This window comes from Emys orbicularis, chromosome 1, assembly GCF_028017835.1.
Source record: "Emys orbicularis isolate rEmyOrb1 chromosome 1, rEmyOrb1.hap1, whole genome shotgun sequence".
Taxonomy (NCBI): Eukaryota; Metazoa; Chordata; order Testudines; family Emydidae; genus Emys; species Emys orbicularis.
This window is the reverse complement of record NC_088683.1, coordinates 227,085,434-227,107,062: the sequence shown is the minus strand read 5'-3', so window position 1 is coordinate 227,107,062 and position 21,629 is coordinate 227,085,434. Positions and strand designations below refer to the sequence as shown.

Below are 21,629 nucleotides of genomic sequence, written 5' to 3'. Positions count from 1 at the left end.
TAACTGAGAACTGATTCTCTTGCAATAAAGTACAATGCTACAATTAACGTTAAGACTATCAGTATATCATACTGTATGTCACTTAGCTTGCAGACTTTCCAGGAAAAGGACTGTTACTTAACTGTCTGTACAATGCTGCGTACATCTACAGCACTGAACCATAATAAATGGCAATCACTACCACATTCCACATTGTTGCATACTTAACTGGTCCTGCTTTTAACTGTTCTCTCTTTGTTATTAAATTGAAATGAGATATAATTAAGGACTATCATAACTAATAGGGAAGGGTGCATAGTTCTTTAACGAAAAGAGAATACACATCTATATTTTTCATTATACCCTGAGTTTATCACTGAAATGTTTAAGTTAAACAGGTAGCTTCAATTTCTTTAATGTAACTGATTTGGGTACCAGTGCAGATCAACAAAAAGTCTTAAACATTTTATTAAGTACTGACTACTGTCTGTATAATTCACAAATAAAAACACTGTCCTCTGCCAGACACACAATTTACATCTTTAGTTCCGAACTATGCAATGAGTTCCTGCACTGATGGCTCAACTACCAGCATAGAACCAATCTAGATTCCACTCTCTTTCCACTCCTAGCTGGACACGAGCTAGCTCCCCACTCCTCCTGGCTGTGGTTAGAAACCAGGAGCAGGGAGAGGTAGGGCATGACAGGGGTTCCCATCAGGGACGAAGTGGGGCCAGTAAAAACTTGATAGGAAAGCATACTGGTGTGACCCATCTTTCCAACAGCCGAACAAGCTTCCCTTTTCCTCCATGATGCCCTCCTTACCTATTTATTATCTATAGAGTACCAAGAATGTGCAAGGTGCTTTACAGACTAGTATGAAGACAAAACACCTACACCAAGAAAGTTGCAATCCAAGTAGTCACTGAAAGGAAATTGCAGGAAGATGAATGGGCAAACTCAAAGAGCAAGGTGAGCAAACATTGAGGATAAGACATATCTTGCAAGTTCCACACTTTTCCGATTATCTTTATGTGGGGTTTATTTTCCTTTATTATATTTTTACATCTTTTCCTTTCACATTTTTGTACTTTGTATTGAGGATTCTCATTCATCGGACTAGTTAACAATTAAACTGCAGAGAGCTCTAGAGTTAATAGGCCTTTTGGAACAGGCTGTGTCATAAGGAGATTTTGAAGGTAGAGAGGGTGGATGTATGACAAAATGGGTAAGGACAGAGACTCCAAGCATACAATCGGAGGCTATATGAAAAGAAGCAGAGACAAAATTATGAGGGAGCACAACATGAAGCAAACAGTTAGCTGTTCTGCTTGGGCACAGCAGAGGGAGCAAGAAGAGATGATGAAAGGAAAGGTGAGTTGAAAGGTACAAGGGAGTAAAGTTGTGCAAGTCCTTGAAGGATAGGAAAAGTAGTTTGAATTTGACACAGGTGGCTAACAAGTTACTCTAAAACCTAGGAAAATGCTCATTCCCCAAGATGTTCAACAGCTGGAGATTAACCTATATTCCAAGGGTTCACAAGGTTTCTCTTGTGTCACTTTATCTCAAAAAAGTGGAGTAGAAGTGTTCAGAGAAAGGAACACTTATGTAATTGGGGAATTCTATCCTAGTAGATTTCAGGAAGACTAAGATTATTTTGTTTGAAAGGGGAAGAGTAAGTAGTATGATAGGAGTATAAAAAAGAATAAAAATGTAGAGAAGGCTGAACATTTACTCCTATTTACCCTTTCCCATAATACAAGAATAAGAGGAAATTAGAAGAGAATTTAGAACTGATAACAGTAAAAGCTTTTTATGTTACATTTAATTAATCTGTGAAACTGTTGGCTGCAGGGTATTCAGGCAAAAAGTTTAGCACATATCAGAAAAGGATTAGAAGATTGTTTTAAAAGAAGAGTAAGAATAGCATCTGTTACCCTAGTATACTAGCTAGGGTAAAGTTACAAGGACCATCACTTCTCATACCTTAGGGCTTAAGCTGGTAAACATCTTGGGTCAGGAGGAGTTACAGTTAAGATCTGGAGAGTTCTGCTTTGTTATACATCGGAGCATTCTGAGGGTTTATACCTTGCTCTGAGGGACACTGTTTAACACAGACTGCACGCTAAAACAGGATTCAGGACTAAGTGGACCATTCCTCTTTTCCACTATGCCAATTCTTACATTCCTAATTAGTCTACTCACGGAAGATTATGCCAAATTTAAATGTCCAGGAGCCTAACTCGCAACATATGCTGTTCGCACTACTGGATTAACCTAAAAAGTGTGCTATCTACACCCCCAATAACTTGTCATAGCTTAGATATTTCTCACAATATTGTACCTTCATCTGTACAACAGAATCGTGTGGTTGTCAACAGATGGAGTTAAGTGTATTCTCCTGCCCAGGACTGTTAAATCCATCAATCAAGTTTTTGTTACAATCATCCAGGCTAATGTTTTCACTGGATATCTTGGAGTAAGTGGCCTGTCCTGTGAAATCCAAGAGATCTTCAAGAGCCTTGGCATTACTTGTTCCATTCTGGTCCATAGAACCACCGGGAATGAGTTCATTCATAGGTGAAAATTCTGGGATAGATATAAGTTCTTCTTTGGAAACAGGACTGTATGGAAGACAGAAAGGACAACGCAGATTAAAAGTCTTGTAAGCTCTTAGTGTTCATGAAAAGGTTTACGACACCCCTGAAAGCTGTTCTATTTATCCTCAGAACAGGTACAACATGCCTCAGCGCTATGTGCCCAACTCATATACAAAGGGGCCAACTTATAGAGGAGAGAAAGTAATTCTGTCTTCAGACTCCTTAAATGTTGGTCTTGGGGGTGGCTGCATGGTATTGACACAGTCCAGTAGGAACTGGACTGAGATTACAAACTCATTTCAGAGAGGCTGGATTCCAACTAGTGACCCAGATTTTAAAAAGGCTGAATATTCCACTCCCTGTGCCATCATATACCTTATATTTACCATTTTTAATCGCATCTTAATTCTGCAAAGGTTTACACACATACTTAACTTCATGAACAGCAAATAGTCCCATTGGCTTCAACACATAAATTTCAGTTAAGCTTGTGGATAAATCTTTGCAGGATCGTGGTCTCAGACTGTTAATTTTGCACAGTACAGATTTCAAAGATATATTCGACCATGTGAAAATTGTGAAACCACGTGAAATTTAAAAAGCTAACTTTACCAGAACAAACTAAATGCAGCACAACAAGGGAATTGAAATTCTAAGGTTGCTGGGAACTATAGTTCTGAATTCCTTTATTTTAGTAAAATCTCATATTTAATATTGCATTAATGTAGGTTTTTTAATCAATGGGTCAAATTTGGCCCTATTGCAACTCTAATTACTTCAATAGTTATGCAATGGATCCATTTGTGATGATGTTAGGTTCATTTAATTTTCATTTTTTTCATGTTATGTTATGTCTGAAGATTATACCAAGACTTTAACAAGAAAAGTCTTTTATTAAAATTGCATTTGAAATGTACCCATGCCCTTTTGACTATTTGTTAGAGAAACAGGAGGAAATAAGCGAAGATTGTAGACATCTGTATATCAATGTTTGGCATAGATATATAATATATTTATAACCTTAAATATAGTGTTCATTCCCCATTAACATTATAACTAAAAATTAAATGAACCTAACATTGTAACAAATGGATCCATTGCATAACTATTGAAGTAATTAGAGTTGCAATAGGGCCAAATTTGACCCATTGATTAAAAAACCTACATTAATGCAATATTAAATATGAGATTTTACTAAAATCAAGGAATTCAGGACTATGGTTCTCAGCAATCTTAAAATGTCAATTCCCTTGTTGCACATACTGTACAATAGGAGTCTTTCACCCAAGATCTCATAATGCTTGTTTACTTGCTTACTTCATATTGTTTACTTGTTGCCAAATATTTGTTAAAGTAACATGAATTAAAAGACTTAAGATTAAAATAATTGAAAATGTGAATGTTGAAATTCTAACCTGCAGCATTATTTGTACAACACAATGACTTATATGCCACTGTTTTATAGTTCTGGTACAAAACAAAATCTGATATTTGAATACCCATTTTCACAGCAATACAGCATGTGAACTCTATGGACAATCCAAAATGTTTGAGCATGTTTGTATGCACTTGGCAAGTGAGAACTAGGGAAGAGTTAATTATTTTGCAGGATATGAGAGTGAGATAAGAGATTGTAAGTATCCTTCAATCTGAAAGTGCATTTACTTCTTGAGAGCACACTACTAGTCAGAACATACAAACAGTAGTTACACAGGCATCCATATTTGGGGTTGGGCTGTGCAGAGAGATAGACAGATTAACAAATGAAATGAGAGAACTGCATATGTTTTGGTGGGTTGGTTTTGGTTTTCTGAACAGTTACTTAAAAGTTACGTGTTTCATGTGACGTGTACCTCACATCCATAGACTGAACCTCATCTGTTGAATCATCCATGCTGTTAGATTTCCCATCAATGGCATCCAGCTGAATAAGCCCCGTAACTGACTTAAGTCCATTAGAAAATCTCTCTCGAGAAAGTGTTTCAGCAGCAGCACATCCTAAGCCTTGACTCTCCTGGCAGGCTGTCAGTCCATTGATTTCTATAAAAGAACCTCATTAGGAAGCAATAGCAGTGTTTATATTTAAAAATCACAAAATTATTTGAGTCATAGAAATTAGAGACGAAAGTGACCCATCATATTATCTTGTCAATCACCCTGCTATTGTAGGACAGTTTGAAAAAGAAACAAGATAATATATGATCTTTTACAACATGCACAGAGAAGCCCTAGAGAAGGGGAAAAAATACGGAAAAGTCACACTTCACTATTTACACATTTTTCATTTATCATTCTTTAATATATATATGCTGTTAGCAAACCAAATTAAATGCAAAAGGGACTGTATTTTAAAACAATGTTTAAAAAGCATGTCAAGCTTGGCTGTAGGGGAGAATATTTCTAGAGAATCTACAAAACAGGAATGTAGACTACAATGAACAAAGAAATCTGCAGGCTAGAATAACTTTTATATAAATGCTATCTGGGACATGCTGTGGAGTGGAATATTACCCATCAGGATAGTTGTCTTCTGCTTCTACATCAGGGATAGGCAGCCTTTGGCACGCGGCCCACCAGGGTAAGCCCCCTGGCGGGCCGGGCCAGTTTGTTTACCTGCCAGGTCCGCAGGTTCGGCTGATCGTGGCTCCCACTGGCCGAGGTTCGCTGTCCCAGGCCAATGGGGGCTGCGGGAAGCGGCACGGGCTGAGGGATGTGCTGGCTACCACTTCCCGCCGCCCCCATTGGCCTGGAGCGGTGAACCGCGGCCAGTAGGAGCCATGATCGGCCACACCTGCGGACGCAGCAGGTAAACAAACCAGCCCGGCCCGCCAGGGTGCTTACTCTGGCGGTCTGCGGGCCAAAGGTTGCCGATCCCTGTTCTACATTTACCATGCTTTGGTAAATCAAAGATGTTCTATTTTCTTATGTTTAACATATTTACATATAAATGTATCTGTTCCTTTTCTGAATGAAAACACAGCATCTGTGACAATACAGCACTATCTGAGGTTATGGATTTTTGTTTTCAAGTTATCAAGACTGAATACTGGTCAAAACAAAAATGAAGGGCTTTTACCTGTTTGATTGAGAACAAGAGTTTTTGGTTGCTTTTCCACAGTCAAAGTTGATGGTATCTCCAGTTTTGGCTCTTCCTTCTGTAACCAAATAATGTTTAAACTGCATTAGATGCAAGGTCCTAAGATTCAGGGAATTGACTGGACTCAGAACCTTTAAAAAACTCTGCTGGTTAATAAACAATTGTTCCTAGAATGCTTTTTCTCAATTACATTCAAGCACATAAAACAAAAACTACAAAACACATTTTATCTTTAGGCTGCATCTATCATAGAAGTATTCCCTACACTGCCAGAGTAGTTACTCTGAGAGTACACATGGCCTTGTGAAATTATCCTCAGTTCCCCTTTTGGGAGCAGAGGCACAAGGTTTGAGAGGAAGACCAAGGGAAGAGCAGAGGCTCAAGTGACGGTGGTAGGGGAGTGGACGGGATAGGACAGTGCCAGAAGGAGGTCAGAAAGTTGACTGAGATGGATGGGGAAATCCTGCATGGCTGGGAGAATGGGGGTTGAAGAAAGACAAGATGCAAGGGATGTAGTTTAAATTAGGCCACAATTTTATTAACTCATTTTGGAAATACCTGGCAAGGATTGTATGGTGCTGATCATTCTTTCCTTAATAATTCCCACCTATCTGCGAAGGCTGCCAACAGCCCTCTGGACTTCCTGCCTGGCCCCAGCTCATTGCTGGCTCCTCACTGCCCTTCTCTCATGTGAAGGTTAAGAAGGGGTGGGGATACAAGATTGTCTTCCTGCTAGACCAGACGGTAGGAGTTCCACTTCCCGAGGAGATGCCCTTCCCATATATCCACTTCCAACTGGTTCATCAGGGAACCAGATCCTTCATGCAATGAATAACTTCACTGGATACCTACTAAGCTGAGACAACTTGAACCTTTCCTCCTGACCTGCCCCAGCAGGTCCCTAAGCTGCAGAAAACCCCCACTCCATCTCAGCCACTCTGGCAGTGAGAGAAATTCCTTCCCAGGCCCCAAAAAAGAAGCAGGTGTAATGTCCACCATAGACAATAAAACCCAATCTTACTATGATCCATGGGTGGGAGCTACTGTCCTTGGGAATGAAATATAAATACTAGGGCTGTCAAGTGATTAAAAAAATTAATTGCAATTAATCGCACTGTTAAACAATAATAGAATACCATTTATAGAAATATTTGTGGATATTTTCCACATTTTCAAATATATTGATATCAATTACAACACAGAATACAAAGTGTACAGTGCTCACTTTATATTTATTTTTGATTATAAATATTTGCACTGTAAAAATAAAAACTCGTATTTTTCAATTCACTTAATACAAGTACGGTAGTGCAAACTCTATCGTGAAAGATCAACTTATAAATGTAGGATTTTGTGTTACATAACTGCACTCAAAAACAAAATGTAAAACTTAAGAGCCTACAAGTCCACTCAGTCCTACTTCTTGTTCAGCCAATCGCTCAGACAAACAAGTTTGTTTACATTTGCAGGAAATAATGCTGCCCGCTTCTTGTTTACAATGTCATCTGAAAGTGAGAACAGGTGTTCGCATGGCACTATTGTAGCCAGCGTTGCAAGATATTTACGTGCCAGATGCGCTAAAGATTCATATGTCCCTTCGTGCTTCAACCATCATTCCAGAGGACCATGCGTCCATGCGGATGATGGGTTCTGCTCATCATCCAATCCAAAGCAATGCATACCAATGCATGTTTATTTTCATCTTCTGAGGCAGATGCCACCAGCAGAAGGTTGATTTTCTTTTTTGGTGGTTCGGGTTCTGTAGTTTCCACATCGGACTGTTGCTCTTTTAAGACTTCTGAAAGCATGCTCCACACCTCGTCCCTCTCAGATTTTGGAAGGCACTTCAGATTTTAAACCTTGGGTCAAGTGCTGTAGCTATCCTTAGAAATCTCTAAGGATTTCTCTGGTACCTTCCCTGTGTTTTGTAAAATCTGCAGTGAAAGTGTTCTTAAAATGAACAACATGCTGGGTCATCATCCGAGACTGCTATAACATGAAATATATGGCAGAATGCAGGTAAAACACAGAGCAGGAGACATAAAATTCTCCCCCAAGGAGTTCAGTCACAAATTTAATTAACACATTATTTTTTTAACAAGCGTCATCAGCATGGAAGCATGTCCTCTGGAATGGTGGCCAAAGCTTGAAGGGGCATACGAATGTTTAGCATATCTGGCACGCAAATATCTTGCAATGCAAACTACAAAAGTGCCACGTGAATGTCTGTTCTCACTTTCAGGTGACACTGTAAATAAGAAGTGGGCAGCACTATCTCCCGTAAATGTAAACAAACTTGTTTCTCTTAGTGGTTGGCTGAACAAGAAGCAGGCCTAAGTGGACTTGTAGGCTCTAAAGTTTTACATTGTTTTGGTTTTGAGTGTTAAAAAAAAAAAAAAAATCTACATTTGTAAGTTGCACTTTCACGATAAAAAGATTGCATTACGGTACTTGTATCAGGTGAATTGAAAAATACTATTTCTTTTATCATTTTTGCAGTGCAAATATTTGTAAGAAAAATAATATAAAGTGAGCACTGTATTCTTTGTTGTAATTGAAATCAATATATTTGAAAATGTAAAAAACCACTCAAAATATTTAATAAATTTCAGTTGGTATTCTGTTTAACAATGCGATTAAAACGGCGATTAATCGTAATTAATTTTTTTAATCGCAATTAATTTTTTGAGTTAATCGCATGAGTTAACTCTGATTAATCGACAGCCCTAATAAATACCTTTGTGACACAGAGGCCCACTGGTGGTTCACTACTCTGTGTCAGCAACTCGTCAGGCCTGACATACTCACTACACCTCACACACTGTTGTCATGATATATACCCAAAAAGTGGCATGTAATATATCATCTGAAAACTAGTAACTCACTGATCATTAATATTCTTGTATGATGTATGCATGGAGTGTGTAAAAGAGTTATGGATATGTGCTAGAATTATGTTCTCAAAAATGTGTTTGGCAAGCAATGCATAAGCACAGATTGCTGTAAACAAAAGAATGTGCATTTGTTTGTCTGACCCACCTGGTCATCAGGCAGAGACAACGAAGGCACATTTACATAAAAGATTTAAAAAAGCCACCAACCTAGCACGTGGGGGAGATATCCCCTGGATGGATCTGAACTTCAATGGTAAGTAACAGAATCAACTGACTGTACACAATATTACAGTATTAGCAAAGTGTACAGTCAGCGGAAGGTTTTTCTGAAAGCTGATGACACACTGGTGATTAATATAATTGTGAAATGTACATATTAACAGTCTACGAGAAAATATGGATACTTAAGGACATTATGCTTTAAAGTCTGTAACTAAAAGCAGGGAAAAACAGGTTTCTCCCAGACAGGAGAGAAGTCAGCTATCTATCTGTCTCCAATGACCAGGGCCGGCTCTGGCTTTTTTGCCGCCCCAGGCAAAAAAGCCTCCCGCCGCCCCCCCCCCCCCCGACCCCCCCGGCGGGGAGCGCGGCAGGGGAGGGTGGCGAGCCCGGCCGGGGGCCCGCTCTCCCCGACCGGCCGGAGCGCCGGGGGGAGGGCGGCGAGCCCGGCCGGGGCCCCGCTCTCCCCGACCGGCCGGAGCGCCGGGGGGAGGGCGGCGAGCCCGGCCGGGGCCCCGCTCTCCCCGGCCGGCCGGAGTGCCGGGGGGAGGGCGGCGAGCCCGGCCGGGGCCCCGCTCTCCCCGGCCGGCCGGAGCACCGGGGGGAGGGCGGCGAGCCCGGCCGGGGCCCCGCTCTCCCCGGCCGGCCGGAGCACCGGGGGGAGGGCGGCGAGCCCGGCCGGGGCCCCGCTCTCCCCGGCCGGCCGGAGCGCCGGCCCCCTCCAGGTGCCGCCCCAAGCACATGCTTGGTAGGCTGGTGCCTGGAGCCAGCCCTGCCAATGACATTAAGCGAGGTGTGACCAAAAATAATGGAAGCACCATTTACATACGAATCAGCAGGGGGATGGGAAGTCCACAGGAAGGGAAGAACAGCATGACGTAATCCTGGGTCTGGGGACAAAAGAGTGAGTTTGGGAAGATAATATAAGGCAAGAGGAAGAAGCCATCATGGCATCCATCACTAGGCCAGAGCTCTTGCAAGCCGACAAAGACAAGTCCTTGAACCAAGGGGGTTGAAGTTTCTGGGAACTGAATATAAGCGAGAAACCTGCTTAGGCAAAGATCTGTCACCTAGGAAGACAAGGGAAACCAGCCCCTTGTACTTCTGTGGAAGATCCTGACTCAGAGAAAGTCAGGCATGGCTGGAAAGAAAAAAATTGGTAAGAAATCTACCTCAAACAAAGGCTATAGCTTGTTGAGTTAAGTCTTAGCCACTAGAAAGTGTATTTTTACTTTTGTCTGTAACCCTTTCTATCTTTATTCCTTCTATTTGGTATCACTTAACCTATGCCCTTTTGTTAATACCCTTGTTTTATACCCCAACTCCTCAGTGGTATGTTTGAAGGGAAGGGTGTATTTACCCCAATTAAGGTAAAAAGCTCTAATTTGCTTTTGTCTCTTTGAAGACGCAAACGAACTATATTATTTCTCCGAGTGTTCCAGGAGAAGTCAGGACACTTCAGGGCAGACAATTTTGGAGAAATTGGAGACTGGTGGTATGTTGGGGTCACTTGGCTAGCAGTAACCAAGGCTGCTGGAGACCAGTGTGTGGCTATGGTGAAACAAGCAGGCAGTTGGAGTCAGAGTTGCTGAACCAGGGCTCTTACCACACGGATAGTCAGGGCACACAGGGTCACTGGGCAGATTGTGGCACAACCCCTTACTGGTCAGGGATTGCACTCAAAACCTCCTCCCTCCCCAAGGCATCCATGGATTAGTGGCCCACCTGTGCCATTTCCAGTCCTCCCCTGGCTCAAGTGAGGTTCCCCTTCTGCCCCTCAACCCAAAGGAAGGGAACCCTTAAAGGAGTCACATCCCCCATTTCTTCCCCCTGGCCAGACAACACCTTCCCCTCATATGCCTAATGTCTGGTAGCTTTTAGAGAAATGTAGACAGGAGAGAGGATTTTTCTGGTTTTGTCTTTTTAAAGAAAACTAGAGCCTCTTAAGCTAAATAAAGAAACAGCTTCCCTAAAAGAAAATTTTATGAAGTAAAAGTCTGAAGTGAGAGTCAAACACTTTACCTCCATCCATTGAGTGCTGGTGCATCATCAGGCACCTCTGCTCTGCTGTTAATCCTGCCCCATGATCAGAATTAACATGGAGGAGCACAAGAGCTCTATGAGCGATTAATTCAACATAATCAAAATGGAGGAGGTGCATTGCTTAGGCAAAAGTCACAAAGATACCAGTTCTCAGCACTACAGTTCTGAACACTATATATGGCTCACCACTTCCACTGCCTAGGAGAGTAGTACTGACCTCACGGTGCTGCCACAACTATAGTCACTCTTAATTCTAAAATCTAACGGAAAAATAAGAATAGAGCATTTCTAGTCAAAGCATTTATTCTCCAGGGAGCAATCCTACAGTGTCCCTCCCTCTCCCTGCCACCCACACCCACTGGGGAAATATCCTGGGAGCGGGGTGTGTGTGGGGGGGGGCACTCTGTTCCATACCTTTACTTCTGGTGTTTCACTCTTTCTTGTTCTCTTCATTATTTCATCTATTCGCTAGAAAGCAATGTAAATCAATCACATCAGAAGGTTACAAGGCAGACAGGCTATGAAGCTGGGAGAGAGGGCTCATGGGATTGGTAATGGGCAGCAGGGAAGGTTGATTTAACTCTGGTGTCACAAACTTATCTCTGCCCTCACTAGAAAGGAAGAAGACAGAAGGTACATCTACACTGCAATAAAAGACCCGCAGCATGGCTGTGGCTGGCCTGAGTCAGCTGAATTGGATTTACAGGGCTAAAAATGGCAGTGTAGGTGTTTGAGCTCAGGCGGGAGCCCAGGGGGGTGGGTCTCAGAGGATGAGCTCCAGCCTGAAGCCAAACACTGCAATTTCTGGCCCTGCAGCCCAAGCCCTGCGAACCCAAGTCAATTCATCCAGGTTCTGAGACTTGGTGCCGTGGGTTTTTTATTGCAGTGTAGATGTACCCAGAGAAGAAGAGGGGAAGAAGAGAAGGGAGCTCTCTTTGCAATCACAATTCCAACAAACTGAATTTCTCACCAGGTGCAAATTAGTAGATAAAAAATAAATAAAAAGGTTTGTGATGATGAGTCCCCTGTGCCCACTTCCTGAACAAAAAGTTTGTCAGCTGAACACTAATTGCTCAAGTCTCCAACTACTGCTTCTTCAAACCACAAAGTCATCAGTAGTCCTCTAGTATTGCAATCCATTTGCTATTTAAAATGAAACACTTTTATATAGTTGTACCAATTTTGTTTATTGGGAGGATGGGAGGGAATAAAACATGTGAAGTTACTCCTGTTAGAAATGTGTCAGATACAGCTGTAAAATCCTTCTTTTCTGCTTGTTAATTCATCAAATGCATTATGTCTTTGCCCAGAGAGTTATATACTTAAAGTAAACTATTTTAGATTTAAAGACATCACTTCTAGTTCTTGTGTTCCAATGCACAAGTGGTTGACCCTACTAAAGTTAAACCCCTCCACCCTCCAAGACTAATAATTTGGAATGAAACTGGAAGAAAACACACTAAACGGAAGGCTTTTATAACAACTTTCCAAGCATCTCTTAACTAAGCTAAAGACAAAGATTTCTAGAAATCTGGGGGAAATTCTGTCCAGCCACCTATGGGCATGCAGTGTGACTAAGCACTACATGGATGCTTTGCAGGGTGTGGGTATGGAGTTACATAGAAGCACCAGCCATTTCCCTACTTGAGGGAAACAACTGCAGTAGTGGCCATAGGGTGGCTCTGCTGTTGCTCCTCCATCCCCTCCGAGTAGGGTGGGAGGAGAATGCTTTTTCCAACTGGATAACATACTATTTTTTCTGCAGAGTACAAATCCACTTTCTCAATTAAAAACTGCATATTTATTTAAAGCAAACACACCCGTTATTGTTTTTAACTTTCTGTGGCTTATAAGTTTGAGTGGGAACCATCACTCTGCTTGTACGTTATACCCTTTTCTCCTACCCTTTGTCTTGTCCATTTAAATTTTAAGCTCCTCAGAGCAGGGACAGTCCAATACTGTGTTTGTACAGTGCCTAGAACGATGGGGCCCCATTCTCAGTGGGCACCTAGGCACTGCCTTAATAATTATGAATTAAAAATAGTAATAAAACAACAACTAATAAGTTTGCTACAAACTCTGAGGTACATGTTTCTCCAGGTTGGAAACTAGCTAATACGGATTAGGTTTTAAAAAACAAACCTGGAACTCTGCCTACTCAACTGAATGTTTGTTTTGGATATTTTTGGGCAGGTTTCTGGATTTATGCATTTAAAATAAAGGTACTAGTTCTTTTAAATTGGAGATGAACACCTACCTTCTTTCTCTCCAGTCTTTCTTGCTCAATCTGCTGCATGATTTGTTCCCTTTCCAGCCGCATGTTTTCAGCTGCCTCTCGGGCCTTTGCTTCAGCTTCTTCTCTCTAATTAAAATGCGTAAGCTAAGGTAGAGCCGTTATTTATTTTAGACAAATTATCAGATTCTATAAAATCTTACACAGCCTGCCAGGTATGGATTATCGGCCTAACTCTGTCAGCAAGCCTCTTACACAAGAGAAAGAGTAAGAGGTTTCCGTTTCATTAGACTGCACGTCCCGTTGTAAAAGGGATCACTGAAGATTACATTTTTTCTAGATTACATTTTATCTTCACTGCAGTGTCCCTCTGCTTTCCACTTGATCTAAGAAGCAATGGACTCTAAGTTATTAAGTGCTCTTCAATAACTTTTCCACACTCGTAGTTTTTTATAACGTTCATAAATAAAGATGGGGTCCCCATTTTCTGAAATGCTGAGCACACCAAGTTTCCAGTGATTCAACTGGAGTTGCTGTTCTCAGAACATCTGAAAATCAGGTCCATTGCTTGTAGGCAGATTGTATTTTAGATTTCTGCTCTTTTAACGGGAGTTCTTGCAAGAGATATCTTGTACTATACCTGTTTTTCGAGCTTGGCCTGCAGTTCTTTTTCTTGCTCTTCCTTTAGCATTTTTTCTTCCTCAGCTCTCCTCCTGGCATCCTCCTCTGCTTTTCTCCTAGCCTCTTCCTCTTCACGCCTTCTTTCCTCCTCTCTCTTACGAGCTTCTTCTTCTAGGCGAATTCTTTCTTCTTCTGCCTTTCTTTTCAGCTCCTCTCTCTCTAGCCTTCAAAAAAACAGCAGCACATTTAAAAATGCAGCACACGTTGCACTTTGTTTAACACAGAACTCAAAGGCGCACAGAGCGCATCATGCACTGTATGTACAGAATGTAATTTGGCTGCGAATAAACACTTCTACATACATTTGTATGGAATGGGCTCTGACACAATGGAGGGATTGGCCACAACTCCATAATTCAAGTTGCAACCAGGCTTCCATTCTAAGCTTTATTCACCCCATCTAATGTTTTGCAGGAATAACATTTCCCTTTGAACACTGATGTGACTAAAGTGGGACAGAACAAGAAACGTGTTTGTAATTTCAACTACAGTATGTAGAACTAACATTTTTCAAGTTTTGAGTAGTTAAAAAGGACCCTTATTCCCACTTTTGCCTTATGATAACCTCACCTCACTCCTGTCCATCTGAGGAATGAAGTTATTTTTGAACATGCAAATGCCCTCCCTTGGTAAAAATAGTGAGACAGAGCCCCAGAAGGAAGGGAAAGCACATACCTGATAATGCCTCCTTCAGAAGCTTGCTAAGCTGTGTGTTTGCGATGCTGTGGGTCTGACAGGTCCCATTTTGGGATCAGGAAAGAATTTTTCCCATTGGGCCAAACTGACTGAGGCCCAGTGGTTCAATCTTTTCACCCTCCTCACAGCATCATGGAGTTAGATTAAAAGAAATAGGGTATGGAATTTTAATATTAGCAATTTATAGGAACGGTTAGTTTGTCACAATTTGCAGCTGGTGTCCAGTGTGGCAAAAGGCTAAAAGAGCCAGCTTCCTGAGGTAAGAGAGACCTGGAATTTTGCTGGTGGCCCTTGCATCTCTGGGAAAAGGGGAGACCTGAAATCTTTGCAGACCAAACCTTTGGTATCGTCTAATCCCCTCGGGGGCAGAGGGTGAGAGATTCAGAAAGGCCTATGTCGTAGGGGTAGGCTGAGTAGGTTCTCTCCCCAGTTATTAATTATATGATGTGAGATCTGCAACTAAATGTGTGGTATGAGAGAGACCAGGTGGGTGGGACACACATAATGCCGTTCCCCAGCGTTAAGTCAATAAAGTTGTGGCCTGCTGCTTAAATCCATCCCTGTTTTAATTCACTTGTGTGTCCTGCTCAATTCATGAGTGCATGTGTCCAGAAACAATACCTCATGACACGGAGAGCTAAGGGGATCAGGAGTACAGAAACTCATGTCTATTAGCTCCACAGAGCACGTGGAAGTAAGGGTAAAACTCCTACCTTTTGAATTGCTTAAAGTTTCGTACTTTTACAAGTAAACTGGCTTTAAAAAAAAAAACACACAGCCAAGTTTAGCGCCTCAGCACTTCAAATTTTACACACATAAAGCTTGACACACTTGACAGGAGAGATTGCACACTACTTTGCATCTGTACGCCTAAAACCTTAAGGAGGTCAGGATAGTTGGGAGCTAACCCTTCCATCCAGTGCTAAGCCTCTCATGGTCCTTGGGCTACCTGACTGTCTATGGAGCTTTCTCTCCCCAGTGCAATTTTAGCCTGGCAGCCTAGGGACCATAGGGTGCTTAACAGCTCAGTAAGGAAGCAGGAGGTAGGAGCAGACTGCATGGTACTTGATCTGTAAATAAATAAATCAATTCAGGCTAGAATGAGCTGAGAGCACGGCAGTATCTTCATACTCCCTTAGCCACAGGGAAAGCGAGGTGAGGGAAAGGATCTAGTACTGCACTGTGATATGAGACAGTGACTCCTTCTATCAAGTGTGAAGGAGCAATGACAAGCTCTGAATTAAATTCCATTCAGTTCTTCAGGGGCAGAAGGATAGACATTTTAGATGTGTGGAAGCGTAAAGTGGGGAAAGAGTGAGAAGCCTCTGGCCTTCTACAGGGATAAAAACACACGTTTCTATTGCACTCGATATAAAAAGACTTGAGTAATTAGTTATTTGAGTTAAATTTTTAAAAACATGAGGGCCTAAGCTTAGCTTGTAGCTGGCTTGATTTTCAAAAGTTCTGAGCTCCAATAATAGATCTGCTCTTAGGGATTCTCTCTATTACTATGTGTTTGTGTAACCCACACACCTCCTGGGTGTGGTGTTCTGTGCCATCTTGGGGGAGGGGGAGAAGAGAGAGAGACTAACTCTGCTCTATAGCCTTAGCTCTGAGACAGTTGGCTTTTAGCTCATTCACTAAGAGGCTCATGCACTAAGCTCCAAGGGTCCCAGGTTCAATCCCGCCCACTGACGACCAGGGTCTGTCAGCGTTACATTTGTACAGTACTTTTTTATAATGGGCCACTGACCTTAGACTTCTGGGTGCTAATGACTACCACCACTAATTTTCTTTTTGTTTTGTTTTTTAATGACAGCAAGTACCTTTCCCGCTCTTCTCTCTCCTGTCTCTCCTGTTCTTCTTGTTCTTTCTGCAGACGAGCCTGCCGTCTTTTCTCTGCCAGAATTTTTGTAGCTTCTTCTGCATCAGTAGTTCCTGCTGTGAGCTTCCCTGGTGGAGCATTGAGATTAGAATGTTAGTCAGGAAATGAAAAAAGGAAGCACAGCGCATACATATATATACTTTGCAACATGTATTCAATAAGCATGTTATCTTTTCACAGTAGCCTACTGTTTCCCATTCCCCTTATCCACCTCACAAGTACTTTTTTACATCCCTCATGCACTGGAAACTTCTTAGGGCAGGGTATTTATTTTGTGTATGTCTACAAAGTACCAGGCATTTTAAAGCAGCTGATACAGCCATAGAAATAAGATTAATATAAAAATAACTTCATTGTGTGGTGAAGTATTTTAGATCACAACAGCTGTAGAGATTTAGCTGCATCTTAAAAGAAAGATGTAGACAATATTTTCAAGTGGCATCTACTGTCTAGCTAAATGGACCCTGATCCTGCTCAGACAGAGCCCAGCACTTCAGGAAAGTACCAGACAGAATAAAGTTAAGTTCTGAAAACCTGGCTTAAGTGTAAGGAGTATTCAAGGAGCTCATTTTTCTAAGGACTGTTGACTTCAAATGATTAGCACAGCTGAAGCTGAAGCATCTTGTTAGCATGAAAAACAAAAATGGAAAAAATAAGGGGTTTTTAACTGATCATTTTGATACGAAGAGGATAGTAAAGAAAAAAAGTTTTAATCCAAAATTGGGAAGATTTTTTTTTTAAAAAAGGAAGCCTATGCCTAGGCTCCTAAATCCATACTTAGGCATCTAAATAAGTGACTTGATTTTCAAAATCGTGCATCCTTCTGCTTCCATTGATGAAAATTACTAACGTCATAACTTCCGGCTCTTATTTTTGAAAACCTTGGTCCATGAGATGCATTGATGGGAATCCTCAGTTTGGCCACCTCAAGTTGCATTTTTATAATTAAGAATTTATCCACGTCACCACAATGGAAATTATATAACTAGTGATTTCAATAGATACTGCAAACTTCAGATTTACAAGTAGCTTTAGGAAAAGAAAGAAATGCCCTTGTTTAAAAGCATCGTGTACCTGCAGCGGCTTTAGATATATCCTTGCCACAAAACCCACCTTCACTGCTTTCAGTCTTTCCTGCAGAAGGCACATGTTTCTCAGCAACTGCTTGGCCCACAACCTCCTCAGTGGAAGACAGCTGGGGTTTGTGGCTAGTGGTGTTCTCTTTCTCCTTGTCTGCTTTCTTTTTAGGAGTCTCCTGGCTGAGATTAGAGGTGACACGGTGCTTCACAGGAGATGCAGGATATTGTTTAACATTTTTAGGAGACTGTGGATACGTCTTTGTAACTGTCCTGGGGTTGGGGTGGGGTGGAAGAGAAGGAGAGAAAAGTCACACACACACACCGTTAATTGTATGTGATTTAGTATGAAGTTCTATCTTAAAAGATATTTGCTACTCCTTTCTTGTAGGCTTTGACACAGTATCTCAGACTATCAAAGAAATGAAATGCTAGTGATAGGGAGAGTGTGTTTATATAGATAGACAGAAAGAAGAGTATGTAACTTACTGGCCTGAATTTATTATATATACATACGTACATCCCCCATCCCACCCACATCACTACCCTTTAGGAGATGGAATGTAGGACCTGGCTTGTGTGGTTATCAGTTCCTCTACTGGCTGAACCAGTGGAGCTCCTCGTTTAAATCATGTACTAGAGGCCTGTGTTTAAGCGAAATGCATTATTTTGTTTTTATCCATACATCCATCCAATTATTAAGTCAGCTGTTGCCATAGCATTTAAGTGCTGATGCCACTTGTATGAGTTAAGACAACTACTGTGTCTGTATGTCAACTTCCATGGTGTAGATAAGAGAAGCGGTACACTTATGGTGCTTTGCCCCACAGGCAGTACCGGATTTACCTGGCCCACGGTCCAAAGGGGCCCCGGCCTGGCCCGGCCGCTCTTCTCCCCCCTGCCCCTGTGGGAGCAGAAGCTTGATGCTGCTGGCTTCTGGGACTCCTGCTGAAACAGGGCAGGCTCTGCCGGCAGCCAAGCTCCTTCCCCGCCTCTTCCCCCAGCTTGCTATGTTCCTCCCCTCCCCCTCTCCCTGCTGCCAATTAGCTGTTTGCCAGCAGGAGGGAGGGGGAAGAACGGAGCCTCAGCGCGCTTGCCGCTCAGGGGAGGGCAAGGGGGAGAGGCGGGGGCAATGCCTTGGAGAAGGGGCTGGAATTGGGGCATACCCCCTCTAGCCCCCTGCCGTGAGCACCCCCACAACCCCAGCCCACACCCACAGCCCTCTGCCCACCCTGACCCCTGCACCCCCTCACACCCCCCAGCACCCCCGCACACCCCCCTGCACCCCCTCACACACCCCCAGCCCTTGCCCTGACTCCTGCACCCCCCTCACACACACCCAGCCCCCTGTACCACCTCACACACACCCAGCCCCCTGCTCTGACTCCTGCAGCCCTCTCACACACACCCAGCCCTCCCACACCCCATGCCCTGACTCCTGCACCCCCCCACATCCCCACCCCCATCCTAAGCACCAAACAGGGGCTCCTGTCCCCCCCCCCATTCCCACCTGCACCCCTCACACCAAACAGGAGCTGCCCCAGGTAAGCGCTCCACACCCCAACCTCCTGCCCCAACCCTCGCCCTAGCTCCTGGCTAGACCCCGCACCCCAACTTTTTAAAAAATATTTGGAAAGATCATTAAGTGGTCCATCGAGACCCTCCGTGATTTTCAAATGGTCTGTGGAAAAATAAGTTAGACTACAAGAACAATCAAGGTACCATACTTTATTTTCATTGACTTGCTATTACTTATAGGAGGAGGATGAAGGAAAAAAAGAATGAAAAACAGGGGCGGGGGAGATAAGAGAGAATGTTCTTTTTCTTGGCTGGGTCCTAAGGAGGGACCCCAAAAATGAAGCTGGCTGTCACGTCACCTGGGCTGGGGATACTGTGTCAGCTGATCCCCACAGTCTCCAACCTACCTGGGCAGTACAGCAGACATGGTCCTGCCCACTAGCTCCTCTCCACTCCCTAGCCCACCTACCACTTGCTTCCCTCACCCCCCCCCCCCCCAAGGCTTAGCCCTCTCACTTTTAAAAATGATTGCTTCCCTCCCCGCCCCCCGCCCCCCGGGCTTTTCTTGCAGCCCTGTTGCCAGGTATCCAGTTTTAGACTGGAAACTCCAGTAGAAAATGGGACCTGAGTGTCCGGTTAGCAGTGCTGACTGGAAGCTAAAACTCCGGTTATAGGAGTAACCACATTAGCCTCTGCTCCTCCCACTCCCAACACCCACCTCAGAGAGCTGGAAGAGAATCTGTCCTGCTGCTGCAGGAGGAGGAGCAGCTCAGTGCAGAGAGAGATGAAGAGAATGGGCTAGAACCAGTTAGGTACCCGCTGTATGTGGGCAGGGGCCGGGGGGGGGGGGGGGGGAGAGAAGGGAGATCCTGTTTACCCCCTCCCCAGCCCTGCTGCGCTTGCAGTTTACCCCGGCCCCTCCCTTGCTCCAGGGACCAACCCTAGCTCCTGCCCCACTGTGCTTTTGCCCCTGGCCCCTTTTACAATAATTCCCCAGGGGGGCCCACAAATATGTTTGGTGCCAGGCCCACAAAGTTAATCCGGCCCTGCCCACAGGCTGAAGTAATGGAATCCTTCCTTTGCTACAAATACACTGGAGAGAGAGAGAGAGAGAGAGAGAGAGAGAGAGAGAGAGAGGCAGGCAACATTGATATGTGGAAATAACTTGATTAACTAGTTAAAGCTCTGGGAAGATCAGTACAATGCAGTTTTGGAATACCACGCCTACCCCCTATACAAATTACAGTCCAGATTTTGCATAATCATCTTGAACATAGCAAAGAATTCAACAGACAGCACTAGGTTAGATTAACTTTTCAATCTGAGGAGGGACAGATTTCTCTATCTTCTCAACTAGACCCTTAGTATATAGGAATAATTTTCTGGGAGTCAAAGCATGGCGTCCCTAGACTCTGTTTGTTTGTCAGAGGGTGGAGATGGATGGCAGGAGAGAGATCACTTGATCATTACCTGTTAGGTTCACTCCCTCTGGGGCACCTGGCATTGGCCACTGTTGGTAGACAGGATACTGGGCTGGATAGACCTTTGGTCGGACCCAGTATGGCCGTTCTTATGTTCTTATGTTATCAACGGTTGGAAATGGGCCATCCTGATTATCACTACAAAAGGTTTTTTTTTTTCTTCTGCTGCTAATAGCTCACCTTAATTAATTACCCTTGTTACTGTTGGTATGGCAACATCAATTTTTTCATGTTTTCTGTGTATATATATTTTCCTACTGTATCTTCCACTGCATGCATCCAATGAAGTGGGTTTTAGCCCACGAAAGCTTATGCTCAAATAAATTTGTTAGTCTCTAAGGTGCCACAAGTACTCCTCGTTCTTTTTACGTAATTTAGGTATCCAAGTTCTATTTTCAGAAGTGATGTAGGAATTTCGGTGCCTAATTTTCATGGAAAGTCATTTTTCAAAATGGGACTTAGGTTCCTTTAAAATATATGCCCCTAGTCTAGATAGGGCTGGTGTGTGTGGGGGAATTGTGTATCCAAACAACTTCTTTCACAGTCCACTCTCCAAGCAGAGTCTATTGACAGAAATTTCCCCTTTTTGTTCTTTGCTGTGTCCCTGCACTCCCCTTCTATCTGTGTGTGTCCAAATTTCATTTCAGTTAGAATGTAAACTGCTTGGGGAAATGACCTTGTTTTATTCACATGTAAAATATCATGCACACCAATGGCACAAAATAAATAAATGAAGTATATCAGCTACATAGGGAAACCCTTTTAGCTTTCATATGTATGTGTTTGTGCGTGTGTGTTAATGTTCAACGTTAAAGCTAAAACCATCCCATATTTTTTATTTAATAAAATAAAATTTGTAAATAAAAATTGATAGCCATCCCTCAGTCTATACTTTTCCTTTGCACAGAGGATATTATTTCCCAACCAGATTGCATTCACCCTCTACCTCAGTTTCTTGGATCACCTTTTCCATTTCACAACACATTTCTGGCAAATCTGTTTTAGTAGTTGTGGCAGGAGGAGAAACAGTCATAGAACTAAGGCTGAGTCATCACTTTTAGCATTACCAAAGCAGTAATTATATTCTGATTAAGGGATGACGACAGGTTTATATTAAAGAGGTTGGTAGGGAAGGAGCTTAGTAATGAGCAATTAAATCTCTTGATCTACTTTGAGGACTATGACAGAAGAACTGCACAGCATACTACACTGGAGCCAAAACGCGAG

At 42.8% G+C, this 21,629-nt stretch overlaps 1 protein-coding gene across 1 annotated transcript in view; it reads right to left on the bottom strand.

The window, feature by feature from the left end:
* Positions 1 to 2,353: 2,353 nt before the first annotated feature.
* MAP7D2 (MAP7 domain containing 2) overlaps positions 2,354 to 21,629 on the bottom strand; it is a 124,446-nt gene continuing 105,170 nt past the window's right edge. The window contains exons 10-17 of the mRNA XM_065400024.1: positions 17,441 to 17,676; positions 16,269 to 16,395; positions 13,706 to 13,910; positions 13,090 to 13,194; positions 11,247 to 11,300; positions 5,656 to 5,734; positions 4,433 to 4,631; positions 2,354 to 2,603 (exon numbers count right to left, since the gene is read on the bottom strand). Of these exons, the coding sequence (XP_065256096.1) occupies positions 2,354 to 2,603; positions 4,433 to 4,631; positions 5,656 to 5,734; positions 11,247 to 11,300; positions 13,090 to 13,194; positions 13,706 to 13,910; positions 16,269 to 16,395; positions 17,441 to 17,676 (1,255 nt within the window). The remainder of the gene's footprint in view (positions 2,604 to 4,432; positions 4,632 to 5,655; positions 5,735 to 11,246; positions 11,301 to 13,089; positions 13,195 to 13,705; positions 13,911 to 16,268; positions 16,396 to 17,440; positions 17,677 to 21,629) is intronic.